At 39.3% G+C, this 27,491-nt stretch overlaps 1 protein-coding gene across 1 annotated transcript in view; it reads left to right on the plus strand.

Annotated features, from left to right (window-relative positions):
* The window catches only part of NSUN2 (NOP2/Sun RNA methyltransferase 2), a 232,377-nt gene that overhangs the window by 103,513 nt on the left and 101,373 nt on the right, over positions 1-27,491 (plus strand). The window contains exons 13-15 of the mRNA XM_053714578.1: positions 8,878-9,062; positions 23,369-23,461; positions 23,639-23,774. Of these exons, the coding sequence (XP_053570553.1) occupies positions 8,878-9,062; positions 23,369-23,461; positions 23,639-23,774 (414 nt within the window). The remainder of the gene's footprint in view (positions 1-8,877; positions 9,063-23,368; positions 23,462-23,638; positions 23,775-27,491) is intronic.

Raw genomic sequence — 27,491 nt, forward strand, 5'->3', positions numbered from 1 at the left:
AATATCACCTCAGTGGCTTACATCAACCATCAGGGAGGAACTCTGAGTTTCTTAGCCATGAGGTAGGTGGCTCGAATTATTCAGTGGGCAGAAGCTCACGATTGTTGTCCATCTGCCATCCACATTTCAGGAGTCAACAATTGGGAAGCAGATTTTCTGAGCAGACAGACGTTTCATCCAGGGGAGTGGGCTCTCCATCCAGAGGTGTTCTCCAGGTTAACCCTCAAATGGAGGGTGCCAGAGTTGGATCTGTTGGCGTTTCGACAGAACGCCAAGCTTCCAAGGTACAGTTCAAGGTCAAGAGATCCGCAGGCAGCTCTGATAGATGCTCTGGCGATGCCTTGGGGGTTCGGTCTAGTTTATCAGTTTCCCCCGTTTGCTCTCCTTTCACGAGTCATTGCTCGTATCAAACAGGAGAGAGTGTCCGTAATTCTAATAACTCCTGCATGGCCATGCAGGATCTGGTATGTAGACCTAGTGAACATGTCATCTCTGCCTCCTTGGAGGTTGCTTCTAAGGAAGGATCTTATAACTCGAGGTCCTTTCTTCCATCCAAATCTCGTTTCCCTGAAACTGACTGCTTGGAGATTGAACACTTAGTTTTGTCTAAGCGTGGTTTTTCTGAGTCGGTCATTGAGACTATGATTCAAGCTCGCAAACCTGTTACTCGGAAAATTTACCATAAGGTATGGCGTAAATACCTTTTTATTGATGTTACCCCCTTAATGACCACAGCACTTTTCCATTTTCTGTCCGTCTGTGTTTGTGTTTAGCTGTAATTTTCCTCTTACTCATTTACTGTACCCACACATATTATATACCGTTTTTCTCGCAATTAAATGGACTTTCTAAAGATACCATTATTTTCATCATATCTTATAATTTACTATAAAAAAAATATATAAAATATGAGGAAAAATGGAAAAAAAAAAAACTTTTTTCTAACTTTGACCCCCAAAATCTGTTACACATCTACAACTACCAAAAAACACCCATGCTAAATAGTTGATAAATTTTGTCCTGAGTTTAGAAATACCCAATGTTTACATGTTCTTTGCTTTTTTTTGCAAGTTATAGGGCAATAAATACAAGTAGCACTTTGCTATTTCCAAACCACTTTTTTTCAAAGTTAGCGCTAGTTACATTGGGACACTGATATCTTTCAGGAATCCCTTTATATCCCTTGACATGTATATATTTTTTTAGAAGACATCCCAAAGTATTGATCTAGGCCCATTTTGGTATATTTCATGCCACCATTTCACTGCCAAATGAGATCAAATAAAAAAAAAGTTCACTTTTTTAATTTTTTTTTTTACAAACTTTAGGTTTCTCACTGAAATTATTTGCAAACAACTTGTGCAATTATGGCACAAATAGTTGTAAAATCTTCTCTGAGATCCCCTTTGTTCAGAAATAGCAGACATATATGGCTTTGGCATTGCTTTTTGGTAATTAGAAGGCTGCTAAATGCCACTGCACACCACACGTGTATTATGCCCAGCAGTGAAGGGGTTAATTAGGGAGCATGTAGAGAACTTCTAGGGTTAATTTTAGCTTTAGTGTAGTAGACAACCCCAAGTACTGATCTAGGCCCATCTTGGTATATTTCATGCCACCATTTCACCACCAAATGCGATCAAATAAAAAAAAAAGTTCACTTTTTCACAAACTTTAGGTTTCGCACTGAAATTATTTACAAACAGCTTGTGCAATTATGGCACAAATGGTTGTAAATGCTTCTCTGTGATCCCCTTTGTTCAGAAATAGCAGACATATATGGCTTTGGCATTGCTTTTTGGTAATTAGAAGGCCACTAAATGCCGCTGTGCATCACGTGTATGTCTAGCATTTAAGGGGTTAATTAGGTAGCTTGTAGGGAGCTTGCAGGGTTAATTTTAGCTTTAGTGTAGAGATCATCCGCCCACCTGACACATCACACCCACTGATCCCTCCCAAACAGCTCTCTTCCCTCCCCCACCCCACAATTGTCCCCGCCATCTTAAGTACTGGCAGAAAGTCTGCCTGTACTAAAATAAAAGGTATCTTAATTTTTTTTTTAAGCATATTTACATATGCTGATGTGTAGGCTACCTCCTTAGCCCCCCAACCTCCCTGATCCCCCCCCTCCCAAACAGCTCTCTAACCCTCGCCCTCTACCTTATTGGGAGCCATCTTAAGTACTGGCAGCTGTCTGCCAGTACCCAGTTTACCAAAAAAAATTCTGTAGTGTAGCTTCCCCCCAAAAGAACAACCCCCCTCCCAGATCCCTTAGATGCTGTTTTTAATAACATTTTACCCCACTTTATTTTAAAAAAAATTCTGTAGTGTACGCGCGAGTCAGTCCGTCCGTCCGTGCGTGTGTACCCTCGGCGATCCCACCCACCTCTTGCATCAGCAGATGCTTCGATGGCCGCCCACGCGCCTCCCAGACTGGCTCCCACCCACCAACGATACCGGCCTTCGATGTCCGGTGCAGAGAGGGCCATAGGGTGGCTCTCTGCATCGGATGGCCAAGGAGGGTTATTGCAGGATGCTCTGATATCGAGGCATCACTGCAATAACCGGAAAGCGGCTGGAAGCCATCGGGATCGCTTCCACCGCTTTCCAAGACCAAGGACGTACGCCATAAGTCCTCGGTCGTTAAGTGTATTTCTCTTGTAAGGTGTATCCAGTCCACGGGTTCATCCATTACTTGTGGGATATTCTCCTTCCCAACAGGAAGTTGCAAGAGGACACCCACAGCAGAGCTGTCTGTATAGCTCCCCCCTAACCCCCCCCCCCCCCCTCCAGTCATTCTCTTGCAACTCTCGACAAGGGAAGTATCAAGAGATATAGTGGTGACTTAGTGTAGTGTTACCTTCAATCAAGAGTTTATTTTTAAACGGTACCGGCATTGTACTGTTTTACTCTCAGGCAGAAATTAGATGAAGAATTCTGCCTTTAGGTTGATCTTAGCGGTTTGTAACTAAGGTCCATTGCTGTTCTCACACATAACTGAAGAATATGGGAAAACTTCAGTTGGGGAACGGTCTGCAAATTACCTGCTTTGAGGTATGTTCAGTATTTTTATTTCTAGAGAGATGAATAAGTTCTAGAAAATGCTGACAGAGCCTTGTGTATTTGAGGTAAGCCTGATGCAGTGATTTAACGACTGGGATCATGCTTACAAAACAGGGTAATACTCATGTTAATATTATTTAGTGTTAATCTCCAAAGGGGACATTTCATCTCTCACAATTATCTGCAAACCAGATAAGAGAGAGGCATTCTTACGTTGCGTTCAAGACCTACTGGTTATGGGAGTGATCCGCCCAGTTCCAAGAGAGGAACAGGGACAGGGTTTCTATTCAAACCTGTATTTAGTTCCCAAAAGAGAGGGAACTTTCAGACCAATCTTGGATCTCAAGATCCTAAACAAATTTCTCAGGGTCCCATCCTTCAAAATGGAGACAATCCGAACCATCCTCCCTATGATCCAGGAGGGTCAATATATGACTACCGTGGACTTAAAGGATGCTTATCTCCACATTCCGATTCACAGAGAGCATCATCAGTTCCTAAGGTTCGCCTTCCTAGACAGGCATTACCAGTTTGTGGCTCTTCCCTTCGGGTTAGCCATGGCGCCAAGAGTCTTTACAAAGGTTCTAGGGTCCCTTCTGGCGGTCCTAAGGCCGCGGGGCATAGCAGTGGCTCCTTACCTAGACGACATTCTGATTCAGGCGTCGACTTTTCAAAAGCCTTTCTGAGGTCTCACGGGTGGAAAGTGAACAGAGAAAAGAGTTCTCTTTCTCCCTTCAGTAGATTCAGTAGAAATGAAGATTTTTCTGAGGGAGGTCAGGTTATCAAAGCTTCTAACTTCCTGCCGTGTTCTTCATTCCACTTCTCGGCCGTCAGTGGCTCAGTGTATGGAAATGATCAGCCTAATGGTAGCGGCAATGGACATAGTTCCATTTGCCTGCCTACATCTCAGACCACTGCAACTTTGCATGCTCAATCAGTGGAATGGGGACTACACAGATTTGTCTCCTCTGTTAAATCTGGATCAAAAGACCAGGGATTCTCTTCTCTGGTGGTTATCTCGGGTCCACCTGTCCAGGGGAATGTGTTTCCGCAGGCCAGAGTGGACTATAGTGACGACAGATGCCAGCCTTCTGGGCTGGGGTGCGGTCTGGAACTCCCTGAGGTCTGGACTCAGGAGGAAGCCCTCCTTCCGATAAACATTCTGGAACTCAGAGCGATATTCAATGCTCTTCAGGCTTGGCCTCAGCTAGCTGCGGTCAAGTTCATCAGATTTCAGTCGGACAATATCACGACTGTAGCCTATATCAACCATCAGGGGGGAACAAGGAGTCCCCTGGCAATGATGGAAGTTTCAAAGATAATTCTATGGGCGGAGGTTCACTCTTGCCATCTATCTGCTATCCATATCCCAGGAGTAGAGAACTGGGAGGCGGACTTTCTAAGTCGGCAGACTTTTCATCCGGGGGAGTGGGAGCTCCATCCGGAGGTATTTGCCCAGCTGATTCAATTATGGGGCAAACCAGAACTGGAGTTTAAATTTAGTTCTTAAGGTTCTTCAAGGGGTTCCGTTTGAACCCTTGCATTCCATAGATATCAAGCTTTTATCTTGGAAAGTTCTGTTTTTAGTAGCTATCTCTTTGGCTCGAAGAGTTTCAGAGTTATCTGCCTTGCCGTGTGATTCCCCTTATCTGATCTTCCATGCAGATAAGGTAGTTTTGCGTACCAAACCTGGGTTTCTTCCTAAGGTAGTATCTAATAGGAATATCAATCAGGAAATTGTTGTTCCGTCACTGTGTCCTAATCCTTCTTCAAAGAAGGAACGTCTGTTACACAATCTTGACGTGGTTCGTGCTTTAAAGTTTTATTTGCAAGCTACTAAGGATTTTCATCAAACATGTGCATTGTTTGTTGTCTACTCTGGAAAGAGGAGAGGCCAAAAGGCTTCGGCAACTTCTCTTTCTTTTTGGCTAAGAAGCATAATTCGTTTAGCTTATGAGACTGCTGGCCAGCAGCCTCCTGAAAGAATTACAGCTCATTCTACTAGAGCGGTAGCTTCCACATGGGCTTTTAAACATGAGGCCTCTGTTGAACAGATTTGTAAGGCGGCGACTTGGTCTTCGCTTCATACTTTTTCTAAATTCTACAAATTTGATACTTTTGCTTCTTTGGAGGCTATTTTTTGGAGAAAGGTCTTACAGGCAGTGGTGCCTTCTGTTTAAGTACCTGCCTTGTCCCTCCCTTCATCCTAGTCCTAAAGCTTTGGTATTGGTATCCCACAAGTAATGGATGAACCCGTGGACTGGATACACCTTACAAGAGAAAACAAAATTCATGCTTACCTGATAAATTTCTTTCTCTTGTGGTGTATCCAGTCCACGGCCCGCCCTGTCACTTTAAGGCAGGTGTTTTTATTTTTTAAACTACAGTCACCACTGCACCCTATAGTTTCTCCTTTTTCTTACTTGTCTTTGGTCGAATGACTGGAGGTGGGGGTTAGGGGAGGAGCTATATAGACAGCTCTGCTGTGGGTGTCCTTGCAACTTCCTGTTGGGAAGGAGAATATCCCACAAGTAATGGATGAACCCGTGGACTGGATACACCACAAGAGAGAGAAATTTATCAGGTAAGCATACATTTTGTTTTTTTTTTGAGGGCGTACGTCCTTGGTCCTTAAGGGATTAAAGAGACGTAAAACCCAATTTTTGTTTCTTTCATGATTTAGACAGAACATAACATTTTAAACAACTTTCTAATTTACTTCTATTATCATATTTTCTTCGTTTTCTTGTTATCCTTATTTGAAAAGTAGAAATGTAAGCTCGAGTGTGCACGTGTCTGCAGCACTATATAGCAGCAGTTTTGCAACAATGTTATACATTAGCAGGAGCACTAGATGGCAGCACTATTTCCTGTCCTGTAGTGCTTCAGGCATGTCCACGCTACCTACCTCGGTATCTCTTTAACAAAGAATAACATGAGAATGAAACATTTTCTGATAATGTAGATGTTGAAGAAAATTGGTAACTTTTTAAAAATAGTATTCTCTATCTGAATACATTTATTATTAAATTATTATCTTGAATGTTTTGTTTCTTGTTGCTATTTCTTCTGCGAGGAGAGTTTCAGTACTCTCGGCTTTGCTGTATGATTCTCCTTACCTTATCTTTCATGCAGATAAGGTGGTCCTACATACTAGGTTGGGTTTTCTTCCTATGGTCGTTTCAGTTAGGAATATTAATCAGAAAATTGTTGTTCCTTCTCTCTGTCCCAATCCTTCTCATAAGGAGCGTCTGTTGCACAACTTGGATGTAGTGCGTGATTTAAAATTCTATTTACAGGCGACTAAGGATTTTCACCAGTCTTCTACCCTTTTTGTTTGTTTCTCGGGATAGCGTAAGGGTCAGAAGGCTACTGCTACTTTCCTTTTGGTTGAGAAGTATGATTTGTTTTGCTTATGAGACTGCTGGACAGCAGCCTCCTGAGAGAGTTACAGCTCATTCTACTAGGTCTGTCTCGTCTTCCTGGGCTTTTAAAAATGAAGCTTCTGTGGAACAGATTTGCAAGGCTGCAAATTGGTCCTCTCTGCATACTTTTTCATTTTTTTTTTATTACTTTCATACTTTTGCCTCAGCTGAGGCCTCTTTATGGGAGGAAGGTTCTTCAAGTGGTGGTGCCTTCTGTTTAGGTCCACCTGTCTTTCCCTTCCTAGTCATCAGTGTCCTCTAGTTTGGGTATTGGTTCCCACTAGTAATTGATGATGTCGTGGACTCACCATATCTTAGGAAAGAAAACAAAATGTATGCTTACTTGATAAATATCTTGATAAAGACCCCACCCTTATATTTAAGACAGTTATTTTTTACTAAACGTCAGGCACCTCTACACCTTTGTGTTGTTCATTTTTCCATTTCCCTTCGTCGAATGACTGGGGATTATGGGAAGGGGAGTGATATTTAACAGCTTTGCTGTGGTGCTCTTTGCCGCCTCCTGCTGGACAGGAGAGATATTCCCACTAGTAATTGATAACGTCGTGGACTCACCATATCCGGAAAGAGAGAATTTTATCAGGTAAGCATAAATTTTGTTTTCATGGTGGTCTTGTATATTTCACAGCTTAGGTATAGGATCCAACATGTGATGGCTCGTGGACTTGCACCATCTTGTGAAAGAAAATTAAATTTAGGCTTTTTTTTTTCATGATGGTGAGAGGGTCTATGAGAATCACCATTGTTTTTCCATAACAGTTGGTGGCATTACAAGTTTGCACTTTTTACCCTGCTTTTCCTCTCCTACTTTAGTTTCTCGTGGCCATATGTATGGCTAAGGAATCATGGGAAAGAGGGAGGGATTAAAGTTCTGTTATGTGGGGTGTTTTGCTTGCTTATATAGGACTGGATTTTAAAGGGATATGAAACACATGATTCAGTTAGAACAAGTCATTTTAAAAAAACTTTACAATTTATGTCTGTTCTCTCAGTATCCTTTGTTGAAAAGGATACCTAGGTAGGCTCAGGAGCTGCTGATTGGTGGCTGCACATATATGCCTCTTGTTACCTGCTCACCGAATGTGTAGAGTTAGTTCCCAGTAGTACGTTGCTGCTTCAATAAAGGATACCTAGGGAATTAAGCAAATTAGATCAAAATAAATTGGTAAGTTGTTTAAAATTGTATGCTCTATCTGAATCACAAAGGGAACATTTTGAGTTTCAGGTCCATTTAATCCCACATGTAATGGCTTGTGGGCTCCCATCATGAAAAATTAATTTATCATGTAAGCATAAATTTTGTGTTTGGCATTTGATATAGCTGTTTTTGCCTCTTCTACCCCCACATATACTAAACATTTCAGTACTTAAGTATTAGTTATAGGAAAGGAGAGCAAACTAGAAAGTTTAGATGAAATCATGCTCCCAGTGGGGAGGTGTGTCAGAGGTACAAACATTTAAAAAAAAAAATTTAAGAATTGGGTAAACAGTGAGAAATATGATGAGGACTTTATGTAAATATTTAGATAAGACAAGGAGGCAATCTCTTCCTACAAACTCCGCACAATTGTGTTGTGGTTTCAATTATCGGATATATTTCATATGCAAAGACAAACCTAGGCTAATACTTTCCCATAAATTGTAAACTCTGGAACTGGTATAACAAGTTATTGGTAATACATTAAAGGGGAAACTAATTTTATAGTGCACTGTACTTTGAACATCTGTTGAAATGTGATATTATATAACTACATAACAAACAAAAAACTATAAAATCCCTCAGGGAAATCCTTAATAAAAAAATAAAAACAATTGTCTTCTATAAGCACAGTTATATATTGATGTATCACATATACAAATGTGGTAAGAAGTATTACTAATAAATAAGCAATAAAGAATAAACAAGTCTTGTAAAAAAAACTTCTATAAAAAAAAAGTATACTTGCAAATGTCACTATAAAATCTGTTTTTTTTTTTGTTTGTTTTTTCAAGTTATTATTTAAAATGTCTCCCAGTGATGCTGAGTTGCTGCTCATTTGTTTATCGGATGTTCTTCAAAGCCAATGGAGTATGGTAGTAAAACTTGAATCTAAGAGATTGCAACTCCGATTCACATAAATTTATTAAAACATGGAGCAAGCACGCCAAAATAAATGCACTTACTAGCTAAAAATGTTTGCAAGCACATCAAATGTTAAAACGGTTTCCTTTTCAGACCAGATCTGTCTACCTCCATAGACTATTTTAGTCCCTTGCACAGTGACTTTGCTATAAGACGTATGGTGGCTCTGGCTGAACACACTAAACCTTATTATGTATTATGTAACCCTATTCACTGAACCGCTAACTCTGCAGTGATTTGTTCCAGGTGCAGCGCAGAGGTACTGCGGTGTTGGATAAGAAGGTGAATGCTGATACTTCTGAGACTGTGGAAACTGTTACAGAAACTAATACAGAAATTATAACTGAAGCACCTTTAGATTCAGAGAATAGTGAACCTAAACAGAGTACTATTTCTGAGACAGATTCAAATAAAAAAGAAAGTGTGTGTGGGTGAGTAAATATATTGATTATCCTTGCTTCTTATATGTTGTCTTAACTTACCATTTCTGTTTATAGAGTTAAAGACCATACTGTATTTATTTATATGCAGTGTTTAGCAGATTCCAAATTTAGCTACTAAAATTTGTTAATTGTGATGAAGTGTTTATAATGTAAATATAATCTTGCATTCTATAGAAAACTGACTTGACTGTTTGCTACTTTTAAAGAGACAATGTAGGCTTATATCTATAGCAGACATAAGAAGTAACAGTTAAAATATTAAAAAAAAAATTTATGCAAAAATTTTTTTAATTGCAGATGAAATGAAAACTATAGAACATGCATTTATGGCTTAAACATGTAAGAAATATGCAGTGCAATTCCTATTGGTGTCGTACAGGTTCAATTTAAGCATTTAAATGACATAAGTCAGCGCTGCGGAATCTGTTGGCGCTCTACAAATACCTGATAATAAATAATAAGTAAAATAAGTGTATAATCAAAACAACCCATTACAAACAGGATTACACAAAACAATTCTCACCTATTTATATTTTTAAATATATAGAACTAAAATGACCTATTATCCGGTAATCTTAGAATGAACATAACAAGTAACACAGTGTGTGTGTGTGTGTGTGTATGAGAGAGAGAGTCTAATGTGTAATATAGTCAAAAAGGTAGATAATATAGCATGTTAGATCAACCTGTAAAGAATCTAATTGACAGAAATGTTCATAAACTGCCCAGAAAATAAGTGGTACAAAGCTATAGAAAACCAATACAAAGTAATGCACTATATCCAGTAAAATGGGCAGCATAATTTCTTTCAAAACAAGTCGTCCTAAGCAAAGACACTTCAGGACTTATCATGGCAACATGGTTCCATGGTACAAGCCGAAGAAAACGCATAGCATAATAGAATGAGCACAATTACACAGGCTGCAATAGGAGGGTTGATAAAGATATGTCCCTCAAAGTAGCAATTATGTCCCAGATCTAAAGGCTTGTAGGACAAATCTGCAAGTATAATGCACTCATATCTAACCAACACTGCTTCTTCTAGCGGCTACTTGGCCATGCTGGGATTCCCCAATCCAGTAGACATTACTCAGTCTTATCGAAGGAGTTAAATGTTTGCTAAATAAAACCTATCGCCAAAGTCTCAAAATAGTAGTGAGAGTAGCGGTACTCAAATATACAGGTCTATGGTGAATAAGTCGCCAAGGTGGTAGCTTACATAACCGACATGTCCACGGGAAGCTCAGCTCTTAAAGTTGGAGACTCTGTTCCAGCTTCTCATTGTTATAGTCCAGTAAGGCTAGGTATACAAAACTCTACCACCTTACCCACTAATCAGCTTCTGGTTTCTGCAAACTATGATAACAGCTCTTATTCCAATTTAAGAAGATAGTGATCTAGTACCCGTAGCATTTTCTTGTCCCATGTCGTCATCGCCATCTTGATTTCCTCCAAAGTAATTGTACTGCGTTTAAGTTTAAGTATGCAGACAGTTGCTCTCTTTAAAGGGATCCACTATATAGAATAACAGTTACATAGTACTTAAAGGGACAGTACACTGTAAAATTGTTTTTATATGAATGTATTTTCAATGACTTGTTATACCTGCTGCAGAGTATAAAATTTATGAGAAATTGCATTTCTTTCATGTAATTAGCAAGAGTCCATGAGCTAATGACGTATGTGATATACATTCCTACCAGGAGGGGCAAAGTTTCCCAAACCTCAAAATGCCTACAAATACACCCCTCACCACACCCACAATTCAGTTTTACAAACTTTGCCTCCCGTGGAGGTGGTGAAGTAAGTTTGTGCTAGATTCTACGTTGATATGCGCTTCGCAGCAGGCTGGAGCCCGGTTTTCCTCTGTGTGCAGTGAATGTCAGAGGGATGTGAAGAGAGTATTGCCTATTTGAATTCAGTGGTCTCCTTCTACGGGATCTATTTCATAGGTTCTCTGTTATCGGTCGTAGAGATTAATCTCTTACCTCCCTTTTCAGATCGACGATATACTCTTATGTACCATTACCTCTACTGATTCTCGTTTCAGTACTGGTTTGGCTATCTACTATATGTAGATGAGTGTCCTGGGGTAAGTAAGTCTTATTTTCTGTGACACTCTAAGCTATGGTTGGGCACTTTATTTATAAAGTTCTAAATATATGTCTTTAAACTTATATTTGCCTTGATTCAGGATGATCAATATTCCTTATTTCAGACAGTCAGTTTCATTATTTGGGATAATGCATATGAATAATCAATTTCTCCAACATAGGTGTGTCCGGTCCACGGCGTCATCCTTACTTGTGGGATATTCTCTTCCCCAACAGGAAATGGCAAAGAGCCCAGCAAAGCTGGTCACATGATCCCTCCTAGGCTCCGCCTACCCCAGTCATTCTCTTTGCCGTTGCACAGGCAACATCTCCACGGAGATGGCTAAGAGTTTTTTGGTGTTTAAATGTAGTTTTTATTCTTCAATCAAGTGTTTGTTATTTTAAAATAGTGCTGGTATGTACTATTTACTCTGAAACAGAAAAGAGAAGAAGATTTCTGTTTGTAAGAGGAAGATGATTTTAGCAAACGTTACTAAAATCGATTGCTGTTTCCACACAGGACTGTTGAGATGAAGTAACTTCAGTTGGGGGAAGCAGTTGGCAGACTTTTCTGCCTGAGGTATGACTGGCCACATTTCTAACAAGACTTTGTAATGCTGGAAGGCTGTCATTTTCCCTATGGGGACCGGTAAGCCATTTTCTTAGATTAAGTAAAAGAATAAAGGGCTTTATAAGGGCTTAAAAAACTGGTAGACATTTTTCTGGGCTAAAACGATTACTTTGCTAAGCATATTTGGCAGATTATAACTCTTTATAATTATTATAATCTTGGGGATTGTTGTTAAAAAACGGCAGGCACTGTATGGACACCTTTTTCAGATGGGGGCCTTCTCTAGGCATAGGCAGAGCCTCATTTTCGCGCCACTAATGCGCAGTTGTTTTTGGAAAGCAAGGCATGCAGATGCATGTGTGAGGAGCTAAGAACCACTGAAAAAGCTTATAGAAGGCGTCATTTGGTATCTTATTCCCCTCTGGGCTTGGTTGGGTCTCAGCAAAGCAGATACCTGGGACTGTATAGGGGTTAAATGTAAAAACGGCTCCGGTTCCGTTATTTTAAGGGTCAAATTTGGTGTGCAATACTTTTAAGGCTTTAAGACACTGTGGTGAAATTTTGGTGAATTTTGAACAATTGCTTCATGCTTTTTCGCATATTCAGTAATAAAGTGTGTTCTGTTTAAAATTTAAAGTGACAGTAACGGTTTTATTTTAAAACGTTTTTTGTGCTTTGTTGACAAGTTTAAGCCTGTTTAACATGTCTGAACCATCAGATAAGCGATGTTCTATATGTATGAAAGCCAATGTGTCTCCCCATTTAAATATATGTGATAATTGTGACATAGTGTCCAAACAAAGTAGGGACAATGATGCCACAGATAATAATATTGCCCAAGATGATTCTTCAGATGAGGGGAGTAAGCATGGTACTGCATCATCCCCTTCTGTGTCTACACCAGTTTTGCCCACACAAGAGGCCCCTAGTACATCTAGTGCGCCAATACTTATTACCATGCAACAATTAACGGCTGTTATGGATAATTCTATTGCAAATATTTGATCTAAAATGCCTACTTATCAGAGAAAGCGCGATTGCTCTGTTTTAAACACTGAAGAGCAAGAGGACGCTGATGATAACGTTTCTGACATACCCTCACACCAATCTGAAGGGGCCAGGAGGGAGGTTTTGTCTGAGGGAGAAATTTCAGATTCAGGAAAAATTTCTCAACAAGCTGAACCTGATGTTGTAACATTTAAATTTAAATTAGAACATCTCCGCGCACTACTTAAGGAGGTATTATCTACTCTGGATGATTGTGACAATTTGGTCATTCCAGAGAAATTATGTAAGATGGACAAGTTCCTAGAGGTTCCGGTGCCCCCCGATGCTTTTCCTATACCCAAGCGGGTGGCGGACATAGTAAATAAGGAATGGGAAAGGCCCGGCATACCTTTTGTTCCTCCCCCTATATTTAAGAAATTATTTCCTATAGTCGACCCCAGAAAGGACTTATGGCAGACAGTCCCTAAGGTCGAGGGGGCGGTCTCTACTCTAAACAAACGCACTACTATTCCCATAGAAGATAGTTGTGCTTTCAAAGATCCTATGGATAAAAAATTAGAGGGTTTGCTTAAAAAGATGTTTGTTCAGCAAGGTTACCTTCTACAACCAATTTCATGCATTGTTCCTGTCACTACGGCAGCGTGTTTCTGGTTCGAAGAACTAGAAAAGTCGCTCAATAAAGAATCTTCGTATGAGGAGGTTATGGACAGAGTTCAAGCACTTAAATTGGCTAACTCTTTTATTCTAGATGCCGCTTTGCAATTAGCTAGATTAGCGGCGAAAAATTCAGGGTTTGCTATCGTGGCGCGCAGAGCGCTTTGGCTAAAGTCTTGGTCAGCGGATGTGTCTTCCAAGACAAAATTGCTTAACATCCCTTTCAAGGGTAAAACACTGTTTGGTCCTGATTTGAAAGAGATTATTTCAGACATCACCGGGGGAAAGGGCCATGCCCTTCCTCAGGATAGGTCTTTTAAGGCTAGAAATAAGCCTAATTTTCGTCCCTTTCGCAGAAACGGACCAGCCTCTACTTCTACATCCTCTAAGCAAGAGGGTAATACTTCTCAACCCAAACCAGCCTGGAGACCGATGCAAGGCTGGAACAAGGGTAAGCAGGCCAAGAAGCCTGCCACTGCTACCAAAACAGCATGAAGGGATGGCCCCCGATCCGGGACCGGATCTGGTGGGGGGCAGACTTTCTCTCTTTGCTCAGGCCTGGGCAAGAGATGTTCAGGATCCTTGGGCACTAGAAATAGTTTCTCAAGGTTATCTCCTGGAATTCAAGGAACTACCCCCAAGGGGAAGGTTCCACAGGTCTCAATTATCTTCAAACCAAATAAAAAGACAGGCATTCTTACATTGTGTAGAAGACCTGTTAAAGATGGGAGTAATTCATCCAGTTCCAATAGGAGAACAAGGGATGGGGTTTTACTCCAACCTGTTCATAGTTCCCAAAAAAGAGGGAACATTCAGACCAATTTTAGATCTCAAGATCCTAAACAAATTTCTCAGGGTTCCATCGTTCAAAATGGAAACCATTCGAACGATCCTTCCTACCATCCAGGAAGGTCAATTTATGACCACGGTGGATTTAAAGGATGCGTACCTACATATTCCTATCCACAAGGAACATCATCAGTTCCTAAGGTTCGCTTTTCTGGACAAGCATTACCAGTTTGTGGCACTTCCATTCGGATTAGCGACTGCTCCGAGAATTTTCACAAAGGTACTAGGGTCCCTTCTAGCGGTTCTAAGACCAAGGGGCATTGCAGTAGTACCGTACTTGGACGACATCCTGATTCAAGCGTCGTCTCTGTCAAAAGCAAAGGCTCATACGGACATTGTCCTAGCCTTTCTCAGATCTCACGGATGGAAAGTGAACATAGAAAAAAGATCTCTTTCCCCGTCAACAAGAGTTCCCTTCTTGGGAACAATAATAGACTCCTTAGAAATGAGGATTTTTCTGACAGAGGTCAGAAAATCAAAACTTCTAAGCTCTTGTCAAGTACTTCATTCTGTTCTTCGTCCTTCCATAGCGCAGTGCATGGAAGTAATAGGATTGATGGTTGCAGCAATGGACATAGTTCCTTTTGCACGAATTCATCTAAGACCATTACAACTGTGCATGCTCAGACAGTGGAATGGGGATTATACAGACTTGTCTCCGACGATTCAAGTAGATCAAAGGACCAGAGATTCACTCCGTTGGTGGCTGATCCTGGACAACCTGTCACAGGGAATGAGCTTCCGCAGACCAGAGTGGGTCATTGTCACGACCGACGCCAGTCTGGTGGGCTGGGGCGCGGTCTGGGAACCCCTGAAAGCTCAGGGTCTATGGTCTCGGGAAGAATCTCTTCTCCCGATAAACATTCTGGAACTGAGAGCGATATTCAATGCTCTCAAAGCTTGGCCTCATCTAGCAAAGGCCAAATTCATAAGGTTTCAATCAGACAACATGACGACAGTTGCGTATATCAACCATCAGGGGGGAACAAGGAGTTCCCTGGCGATGGAGGAAGTGACCAAGATAATTCAATGGGCGGAGGATCACTCCTGCCACTTGTCTGCAATCCACATCCCAGGAGTGGAAAATTGGGAAGCAGATTTTCTGAGTCGTCAGACATTCCATCCGGGGGAGTGGGAACTCCACCCGGAAATCTTTGCCCAAATAACTCGATTATGGGGCATTCCAGACATGGATCTGATGGCCTCTCGTCAGAACTTCAAGGTTCCTTGCTACGGGTCCAGATCCAGGGATCCCAAGGCGACTCTAGTAGATGCACTAGTAGCACCTTGGACCTTCAACCTAGCTTATGTATTCCCACCGTTTCCTCTCATTCCCAGGCTGGTAGCCAGGATCAATCAGGAGAGGGCTTCGGTGATCTTGATAGCTCCTGCGTGGCCACGCAGGACTTGTTATGCAGACCTGGTGAATATGTCATCGGCTCCACCATGGAAGCTACCTTTGAGACAGGACCTTCTTGTTCAAGGTCCATTCGAACATCCGAATCTGATTTCCCTCCAACTGACTGCTTGGAGATTGAACGCTTGATTTTATCAAAGCGTGGGTTTTCAGATTCTGTAATAGATACTCTGATTCAGGCTAGAAAGCCTGTAACTAGAAAGATTTACCATAAGATATGGAAAAAAATATATCTGTTGGTGTGAATCTAAAGGATTCCCATGGAACAAGATAAAAATTCCTAAGATTCTATCCTTTCTACAAGAAGGTTTGGAGAAAGGATTATCTGCAAGTTCTCTGAAGGGACAGATCTCTGCGTTATCTGTTTTACTTCACAAAAGGCTGGCAGCTGTGCAAGACGTTCAAGCGTTTGTTCAGGCTCTGGTTAGAATCAAGCCTGTTTACAGACCTTTGACTCCTCCCTGGAGTCTTAATCTAGTTCTTTCAGTTCTTCAAGGGGTTCCGTTTGAACCCTTACATTCCGTAGATATTAAGTTATTATCTTGGAAAGTTTTGTTTTTGGTTGCAATTTCTTCTGCTAGAAGAGTTTCTGAGTTATCTGCTCTGCAGTGTTCTCCGCCCTATCTGGTGTTCCATGCAGATAAGGTGGTTTTGCGTACTAAGCCTGGTTTTCTTCCGAAAGTCTTTTCCAACAAGAATATTAACCAGGAGATAGTTGTACCTTCTTTGTGTCCGAATCCAATTTCAAAGAAGGAACGTTTGTTACACAATTTGGACGTAGTCCGTGCTCTAAAATTCTATTTAGAGGCCACTAAAGATTTCAGACAAACATCTTCTTTGTTTGTTTTTTATTCTGGTAAAAGGAGAGGTCAAAAGGCAACTTCTATCTCTCTTTCTTTTTGGCTTAAAAGCATTATCCGATTGGCTTATGAGACTGCCGGACGGCAGCCTCCTGAAAGAATCACAGCTCATTCCACTAGGGCTGTGGCTTCCACATGGGCCTTCAAGAACGAGGCTTCTGTTGACCAGATATGTAAGGCAGCGACTTGGTCTTCACTGCACACTTTTGCCAAATTTTACAAATTTGATACTTTTGCTTCTTCGGAGGCTATTTTTGGGAGAAAGGTTTTGCAAGCCGTGGTGCCTTCCATTTAGGTGACCTGATTTGCTCCCTCCCTTCATCCGTGTCCTAAAGCTTTGGTATTGGTTCCCACAAGTAAGGATGACGCCGTGGACCGGACACACCTATGTTGGAGAAAACAGAATTTATGCTTACCTGATAAATTACTTTCTCCAACGGTGTGTCCGGTCCACGGCCCGCCCTGGTTTTTTTAATCAGGTCTGATTAATTATTTTCTCTAACTACAGTCACCACGGTATCATATGGTTTCTCCTATGCATATTTCCTCCTGTACGTCGGTCGAATGACTGGGGTAGGCGGAGCCTAGGAGGGATCATGTGACCAGCTTTGCTGGGCTCTTTGCCATTTCCTGTTGGGGAAGAGAATATCCCACAAGTAAGGATGACGCCGTGGACCGGACACACCGTTGGAGAAAGTAATTTATCAGGTAAGCATAAATTCTGTTTTTTTTTTATTTTTTTTCTTACCTTTAAAAATTGTTTCAATTGACTTTTTTCCCTGTGGGCTGTTAGGCTCGCGGGGGCTGAAAATGCTTCAATTTATTGCGTCATTCTTGGCGCGGACTTTTTTGGCGCAAAAAATTCTGTTTGTCATTTCCGGTGTCAAACTTGACGCCGGAAGTTGTTCGTGTTTGCGTAATTTTTTTGACGTTTTGCGCCAAAAATGTCGGCGTCACCGGATGTGGCGTCATTCTTGGCGCCGAAAATTTTAAGGCCCCAATAATGTGGGCGTCTTTTTTTGGCGCTAAAAAATTTGGGCGTCATTCTTGTCTCCACCTTTTTTTCACATTATTTCAGTCTCATTCTTCATTGCTTCTGGTTGCTAGAGGCTTGTTCATTGGCTTTTTTTCCCATTCCTGAAACTGTCATTTAAGGAATTTGATCAATTTTGCTTTATATGTTGTTTTTTCTTTTACATATTGCAAGATGTCTCACATTGACCCTGGATCAGAATCTACTTCTGGAAAGACGCTGCCTGATGCTGGTTCTACCAAAGTTAAGTGCATTTGCTGTAAACTTGTAACTGTTCCTCCGGCTGTAGTTTGTGATGAATGTCATGATAAGCTTGCTAATGCAGATAGTATTTCCATTAGTAATATACCTTTACCTGTTGTTGTTGTTCCTTCAACATCTAATACTCAGGATGTTCCTGTTAATATAAAAGAATTTGTTTCTAAATCTATTAGGAAGGCTATGTCTGTTATTCCTCCTTCCAGTAAACGTAAAAGGTTTTTTAAAACTTCTCATTTTTCAGATGAATTTTTAAATGACCGTCGTCATTCTGATTTGTCTGTTTCTGATGAGGATATTTCTGGTTCAGAGGATTCTGTCTCAGATATTGACACTGATAAATCTTCTTATTTATTTAAAATGGATTTTATTTGCTCTTTACTTAAAGAAGTTTTAATCGCTTTAGAAATGGAGGATTCTAGTCCTCTTGATACTAAATCTACTAAGCGTTTAAATTTGGTTTTTAAACCTCCTATAGTTATTCCAGAAGTTTTTCCTGTCCCTGATGCTATTTCTGAAGTAATTTCTAGGGAATGGAATAATCTGGGTACTTCTTTTACTCCTTCTCAAAGGTTTAAGAAACTGTACCCTGTGCCATCTGAGAGATTAGAGTTTTGGGACAAAATCCCTAAAGTTGATGGGGCTATCTCTACTCTTGCTAAACGTACTACTATTCCTACAGCAGATAGTACTTCCTTTAAGGATCCTTTAGATAGGAAGATTGAATCCTTTCTAAGGAAAGCTTATTTATGTTCAGGTAATCTTCTTAGGCCTTCTATTTCTTTGGCTGATTTTGCTGCCGCTTCCACTTTTTGGTTGGAGGCTTTAGCACAACAAGTATCAGACCATAATACTCATAGCATTGTTAAACTTCTTCAACATGCTAATAACTTTATTTGTGATGCCATCTTTGATATCATTAGAGTTGATGTCAGGTATATGTCTTTAGCTATTTTAGCTAGAAGAGCTTTATGGCTTAAAACTTGGAATGCAGATATGTCTTCTAAGTCAACTTTGCTTTCTCTTTCCTTTCAAGGTAATAAATTATTTGGTTCCCAGTTGGATTCAATTATTTCAACTGTTACCGGGGGGGAAAGGAACTTTTTTGCCTCAGGACAAAAAATCTAAAGGTAAATATAGGGCTGCTAATCGTTTTCGTTCCTTTCGTCAGAATAAGGAACAGAAGCCTGACCCTTCCCCTAAAGGAACGGTTTCTGTTTGGAAACCTTCTCCAATCTGGAATAAATCCAAGCCTTTTAGAAAGTCAAAACCAGCTCCCAAGTCCACATGAAGGTGCGGCCCTCATTCCAGCACGGCTGGTAGGGGGCAGGTTACGATTTTTCAAATACATTTGGATCAATTCGATTCACAGTCTTTGGATTCAGAGCATTGTTTCACAAGGGTACAGAATAGGTTTCAAGGTAAGGCTGCCTGCAAGGAGATTTTTTCTCTCTCGCATTCCAATAAACCCAGTGAAGGCTCAGGCATTTCTGAAATGTGTTTCAGATCTCGAGTTGGCTGGAGTAATTGTGCCAGTTCCAGTTCTGGAACAGGGTCTGAGGTTTTACTCAAATCTATTCATTGTACCAAAGAAGGAGAATTCCTTCAGACCAGTTCTGGATTTAAAGATATTGAATCATTATGTAAGGATACCAACTTTCAAAATGGTAACTATAAGGACTATTCTGCCTTTTGTTCAGCAAGGGCATTATATGTCCACAATAGATTTACAGGATGCATATCTTCATATTCCGATTCATCCAGATCACTTTCAGTTTCTGAGATTCTCTTTTCTAGACAAGCATTACCAGTTTGTGGCCCTTCCGTTTGGCCTAGCAACAGCTCCAAGGATCTTTTCAAAGGTTCTCGGTGCCCTACTCTCTGTAATCAGAGAACAGGGCATTGCGGTATTTCCTTATTTGGACGATATCTTGGTACTAGCTCAGTCTTCACATTCTGCAGAATCTCATACGAATCAACTTGTGTCGTTTCTTCAAAGACATGGTTGGAGGATCAATTTACCAAAGAGTTTGTTGATTCCTCAGACAAAGGTAACCTTTTTGGGTTTTCAAATAGATTCAGTGTCCATGACCTTGTCTCTAACAGAAAAGAGACGTCTGAAATTGGTTTCAGCCTGTCGAAACCTTCAGTCTCAATCATTCCCTTCAGTAGCTTTATGCATGGAAATTCTAGGTCTCATGACTGCTGCATCGGACGCGATCCCCTTTGCTCGTTTTCACATGAGACCTCTTCAGCTTTGTATGCTGAACCAGTGGTGCAGGGATTATACAAAGATATCACAATTAATATCCTTAAATCCCAATGTACGACACTCTCTGATGTGGTGGATAGATCACCATCGTTTAGTCCAAGGGGCTTCTTTCGGTCGTCCAACCTGGACTGTGATCTCAACAGATGCGAGTCTTTCAGGTTGGGGAGCTGTATGGGGATCTCTGACAGCGCAGGGGGTTTGGGAGTCTCAGGAGGCGAGATTGCCAATCAACATTTTAGAACTCTGTGCGATTTTCAGAGCTCTTCAGTTCTGGCCTCTTCTGAGGAGAGAATCGTTTATCTGTTTTCAGACAGACAATGTCACAACCGTGGCATATGTCAATCATCAGGGTGGGACTCGCAGTCCTCAGGCTATGAAAGAAGTATCTCGGATACTTGTATGGGCGGAATCCAGTTCCTGTCTAATCTCTGCGGTTCACATCCCAGGTGTAGACAATTGGGAAGCGGATTATCTCAGTCGCCAGACGTTACATCCAGGCGAATGGTCCCTTCACCCAGAGGTATTTATTCAGATTGTTCAAATCTGGGGACTTCAAGAAATAGATCTGATGGCCTCTCATCTAAACAAAAAACTTCCCAGGTATCTGTCCAGATCCAGGGATCCTCAGGCGGAGGCAGTGGACGCGTTGTCGCTTCCTTGGAATTATCATCCTGCCTATATCTTTCCGCCTCTAGTTCTTCTTCCAAAAGTGATTTCCAAAATTCTAATGGAACGTTCATTTGTTCTGCTGGTGGCTCCAGCATGGCCTCACAGGTTTTGGTATGCGGATCTCATTCGGATGGCCAGTTGCCAACCTTGGACTCTTCCGTTAAGACCAGACCTTCTATCTCAAGGCCCTTTTTTCCATCAGGATCTCAAATCATTACATTTGAAGGTATGGAAATTGAACGCTTGATTCTTAGTCATAGAGGTTTCTCTGACTCAGTAATTTAATACTATGTTACAGGCTCGTAAATCTGTGTCTAGGAAGATTTATTATTGAGTCTGGAAGACTTACATTTCTTGGTGTTCTTCTCATAAATTCTCCTGGCATTCTTTTAGAATTCCTAGAATTTTACAGTTTCTTCAGGATGGTTTGGATAAATATTTGTCTGCAAGTTCCTTGAAAGGACAAATCTCTGCTCTTTCTGTTCTTTTTCACAGAAAGATTTCTAATCTTCCTGATATTCATTGTTTTGTACAGGCTTTGGTTCGTATCAAACCTGTCATTAAATCAATCTCTCCTCCTTGGAGTCTTAATTTGGTTCTGAGGGCTCTTCAAGCCCCTCCGTTTGAACCTATGCATTCTCTGGACATTAAATTAATTTCTTGGAAAGTTCTGTTCCTTTTGGCCATCTCTTCTGCTAGAAGAGTTTCTGAGTTATCTGCTCTTTCTTGTGAATCTCCTTTTCTGATTTTTCATCAGGATAAGGCAGTGTTGCGGACTTCATTTCAATTCTTACCTAAGGTTGTGAATTCTAACAACATTAGTAGAGAAATTGTTGTTCCTTCATTGTGTCCTAATCCTACGAATTCAAAGGAGAGATCTTTACATTCTTTGGATGTAGTAAGAGCTTTGAAATATTATGTTGAAGCTACTAAAGATTTTAGAAAGACTTCTAGTCTATTTGTTTTCTTTTCTGGGTCCAGAAAAGGTCAGAAGGCCTCCGCCATTTCTTTGGCGTCTTGGTTAAAGTCTTTGATTCATCATGCTTATGTGGAGTCGGGTAAATCCCCACCTCAAAGAATTACGGCTCATTCTACTAGGTCAGTTTCTACTTCCTGGGCGTTTAGGAATCAAGCTTCTGTTGATCAGATTTGCAAAGCAGCAACTTGGTCTTCTTTGCATACTTTTACTAAATTCTACCATTTTGATGTGTTTTCTTCTTCTGAAGCAGTTTTTGGTAGAAAAGTACTTCAGGCAGCTTTTTCAGTTTGATTCTTCTGCTTATAATTTCAGTTTTTTTAATTATTAAGATTAAAACTTTTGTTTTGGGTTGTGGATTATTATTTTTCAGCGGAATTGGCTGTCTTTATTTTATCCCTCCCTCTCTAGTGACTCTTGTGTGGAAGTTCCACATCTTGGGTATTTATTATCCCATACGTCACTAGCTCATGGACTCTTGCTAATTACATGAAAGAAAACATAATTTATGTAAGAACTTACCTGATAAATTCATTTATTTCATATTAGCAAGAGTCCATGAGGCCCACCCCTTTTTTGTGGTGGTTATGATTTTTTTGTATAAAGCACAATTATTCCAATTCCTTATTTTGATGCTTTCGCTCCTTTCTTATCACCCCACTTCTTGGCTATTCGTTAAACTGAAATGTGAGTGTGGTGAGGGGTGTATTTGTAGGCATTTTGAGGTTTGGGAAACTTTGCCCCTCCTGGTAGAAATGTATATCCCATATGTCACTAGCTCATGGACTCTTGCTAATATGAAAGAAATTAATTTATCAGGTAAGTTCTTACATAAATTATGTTTTTCCGCTTTATATGTGTATATAGAGTAGCTGGTTTTGTGCAATTTAACCACAGCCTATTACAATGGGTTGAGCTTCAGGTAATATCAGATCTCATTATGTTATCACTTTTATGTACACAGACTTGCTTCCTTATCTTATATTTGTCTAGAAAACCAAAGCTCAATACTTAGAGAGAACAATGGAAAATTATCATTTTATTACTTAACTATCATGCCCCCCACTGAGAGTGTAATCTCTTCTGCTCGCTGTGTTTACTTGGGCTATTCAATGGAATATACTCCAGTATAGAAACTTTCAGTATAGGTTGGGATACCACAGGCTAAATCAGCTATTTCAAATGCTAAAATAGGGGTAAAGGAGCTACTTGTAAACAATTTAAAACACTCCAGCAGGTAAAATGAATCATTGGGAACAATTTAAAGGGGAGAACATTTTTTGGTGAACTGTCCCTTTAATAACCCACTAGTTGTGGGGGGGGGGGATAAGTGCAGCAGTCTAAGTCACATGGTAGATTAAACAAATGAACTGTTCCTCCAAGGCCTAGATACTGGCAGGTTTGCATGGTGTTCCTGAAGATCATAGGCTAGGATTGCAGTCTGTATATCTGCTCCTTGATTCCTCTGATTGTCTGTTTCCAGATATGTACATTAATTATGCTAAACTGAAACCAGGAGCTTCATGTAGACGTGCCCTGCTGTTTCAGAAGTTGACTCCACCCCAGATTTTTTTTTTTTTTACTTTTGCTCTCTTTAATAAAATGAGGTCTAATTCAATGTTTTTTTATCTTAGCCCTCCTCCGGCCAAAAAAATGAAATTGTTTGGATTTAAAGAAGATCCTTTTGTGTTCCTTGCTGAAGATGATCCAGTTTTTCTTCCTATTGAGTAAGTAGTAGCCTAGTTTCCTTGGACCTAAAGTGAAAAGTCTCTTCACCTAAAATAAAAATAATTTATAACTAATCTAAGCAACATGCATATGATTTGGTAAACTTAAAATCATTTTTTTTGGTTAATTAACGTGATAAACCATAGTTTAAACTAAACTGGACATGCTTTTGACAGGAAATTCTATGGACTTCCTCCATCTTTCCCAAAGATGAACCTGCTAACTCGAACCCAGGAAGGGAAGAAGAGGCAGCTATACATGGTCTCTAAAGAGTTAAGGAATGTTCTACTTCATAACAGTGAAAAGATGAAGGTATATACAGTGTATGTATGTATATGTGTATATGTGTGTGTGTATGTATATATATATATATATATATATATATATATATATATTTTTTTTTTATTTTTTTTTTATAAACTTGTCTCAGCTCTTCTAATCATGCCTGTACCAACCGAGTTGCTTTACTGCTGGTCCAAATTACATGTTCTCAAAAATACAAAACAATAATGATTTTAAACTTGAATGTATCCTATGAGAAACCAACGATTGAAACTAAGAATAGGTAAGTTTTTTTTCCTTGAGCAGACGGTTGACTTTGATATTTCATTATAGTTCATGAAGTAATTCATTATTGGGAATGTTTCTGTAATGACTCCTTTCTTTCATATAGGTGAGAGTTCACGAGCCGTTACATATAGGATACAGAATCCAACCAGTAGGTGGCAAAGTTTTCCCAAACCTTAAAAGCCTATAAATACCCCTGTTGGTATATACCAGGGTTACAATATAATTTATTACCTCCAATTAAAATGTGTGTATATGTGTATATATATATATATATATATATATATATATATATATATATATATATATATATACACAACTTTTTGGGGAGTAGGATAATATAATTTTTAGAAAATACACATGGGTGCAGACCCTGATGCACATATAAATTCACTATTTCAATAGGGAGAAACACGAAGAGGACACAGTAGTGTCCTCTCCAAAGAAAGACAGGGATTTCAGCACTCCAAAAATTTTTACTCTTTAATAAGAGGTATAAAGTATTCAATTTATATATGTTAAATGTAAAAAATGGTGCTCCCCAGCGCAACCTGATCAGCGGCCGGGCCCCCTAAATCAAACCACACATAGATAGTTAATAAATGGATTTTAATACAAGTGCGAATAAAAATCAAGTGTTTCAAAGTGTAAAAAACACATAGAAAAAGCTGGCCAGCTCACATTGGTTGCTAATAATGCAAAGATAATAACCTTGAATATAGTTAAGTTATTTGGCAACACCCCAAGCCAGTGGGTAGCCCTGTGAATTCACAGGAATCTGCTACCATGGATATAGGAGGGGATCCATGCAAAATAACTAAGAAAACAGCAACAAGTATTGGCAACACCTCTCTCAGAGGATAACCCAAACTGATTGGAAATATGTTATCATGAGGAAAATACCTGAGGATCTATGCCTAATACTTCTAAATACAAGCAAAAAAGTTACATGCAAGTTGTTATAACATGTAAAGCTTATTTTTACACTTTCATACTAATGGACAACACCCTTACCAGAGGATAGAACCAATATGATAAAAGGTTATGGCTATCATAGTACACCATACACGGGATCTATGTCCATAGAATACTACTAGCGCAATCACAGCAAATATGTACCATTAGCATAAAATGTATCAAGCAGGCAAAAAAGGGGAACATATTAGAGAGACACTTATATTTCTTTGCAACATATAGTGAAAGTTGTTGCAAACAGAGATCACTCTGTTACTTGGTTTCCTAAGGAGTGTGTTCCATTTAGAAAGTTAGACTCGATAGTCCAAAGATACTTATCAAGTGACTCCTGGATATTCGGTTCTCCGTTACGTCTTTTTTACATTTAACATATATAAATTGAATACTTTATACCTCTTATTAAAGAGTAAAAATTTTTGGAGTGCTGAAATCCCTGTCTTTCTTTGGAGAGGACACTACTGTGTCCTCTTCGTGTTTCTCCCTATTGAAATAGTGAATTTATATGTGCATCAGGGTCTGCACCCATGTGTATTTTCTAAAAATTATATTATCCTACTCCCCAAAAAGTTGTGTGTGTGTGTGTATATATATATATATATATATATATATATATATATATATATATATATATATATATATACACACATATACACACATTTTAATTGGAGGTAATAAATTATATTGTAACCCTGGTATATACCAACAGGGGTATTTATAGGCTTTTAAGGTTTGGGAAAACTACATATATATATATATATATATATATATATATATACTTAACAATATATTTATTAAAATCAATATTTATTCCTTAGTTCTAGACTAGTTATCCTTAGACACCTTGACTTATATTTATGTAGAGACTAGATTATGAACCAATTATGTCTATGCTGTTACAATATTCTTTGCAAAGCAAACCAGAACCTTACTTACATTTAAATACCACAAATGAGAATCACAGCACAGTCTATAATTAGCCAGTTAAACCACCAGAAATTGTGCGTTAATGCAATAGCCAATTTATATGCCAATTAATCTGAGCTGAAATAACCTCTCATTTAGCCACAATAAAACAAGTTTTAAATATATCACAGTAGCTACAAATAACTTAATAAACACCTGAGAAATTTAACTACAATAACCATTTATATGAAATTTCACAATAGTAAAATTAACTTATAAATATAAAGTACAAATTCTTTTCTAGCAAATAAAATTATTTAGCATCAATATGATTATTTTAAACTACACCCGGCTGTGGAACGTAGATTTAAAATACAAAGTATATCTTTAAATTACCAGCTTCAATTAAACTATAGCTTTAGAATACCTTGATTTAAATATTAAAAATATAGAACCGTATACATCACCACATAACCAGATGAGAGGTCAGCTTCTGGGGTTTCTTGTAGGTCATATAAGAAGGTTTTACTCACTATTCGCAAGGGTACAGGCCTCAAAATTGTTATCTTTCTATTCAAAGAAAGTGTCCCAAAATTGCAAAGAGTTACTTGGCACAAACCTGTGTTTTTCTTAGTCAAAAAGTTATGCTTCTTTGAGTCAGTTTCTTTTTCTCTAGTGTGTGGCTGTTTTTTTTTTCTATCAAAGATATGACCCCTCCATCTTTTCTTTAACCATTCTCACAAGAATTGGATAGGCCCTTAACGAAGCTAGTCTCCCATTGGCCCTCGGAGCTGAACATCTCATAGGTTATTTGGGAAATGCCTCCCTGAGCAGCCAAATACCTTTTGGTTGCAATACAATTTTTATTACATTGGGGGGCAGCAGACAACCCAAAATGCAGTCTCATCACCAATACTGCTAACAGTTTAATATCTGACTTAGTGTTCATTAAAGTGAAGGTCAATTTTTCTGCTGTTAAATACATTATGTTGAAGATTATGTTTAAAACATTAAAATCGCTGACTTTATATATTTAAAAAACTAACCCTTTTCCAAAAATATGTATTTATAATGTTCCTCCGTTACCGCAATTATCTCCGCCCATACCAGACTTCCTGATTCTGCTTTGATGACGTTGATTTGTGTATTACAAGAGGACTATGCTCGTGCACCCTTGTGATGTTTGAAATGCGCATGCGTATGGTCAGCACAATAGCGCATGCGTTTCATTAACTGCCGTAACTGTGTATGCAGTAAACTAAACAATTTGTAGCAATCATTGCTACCCAAGTCTGTCAGTGACTCACTCGCAAGATCGCTCTGCCCATTCGGAAAGTTTATTGTACAGTGTCTGTCATTACTGTCAGTATATGAATTCAAATGTATTTATAAACCTAATTTTTTTTCAATATATGTAAATATATGATAACATTTAAACGATTATTATAAAAATTGTACACAAAGGCTTGATAAAAATAAGATGTAGAATAATCGTTTAAATGTTATCATATATTTACATATATTGAAAAAAAAAATAGGTTTATAAATACATTTGAATTGATATACTGACAGTAATGACAAACA

The sequence above is a fragment of the Bombina bombina genome, chromosome 5 (genome assembly GCF_027579735.1).
Source record: "Bombina bombina isolate aBomBom1 chromosome 5, aBomBom1.pri, whole genome shotgun sequence".
In the NCBI taxonomy this organism is placed as follows: domain Eukaryota; kingdom Metazoa; phylum Chordata; class Amphibia; order Anura; family Bombinatoridae; genus Bombina; species Bombina bombina.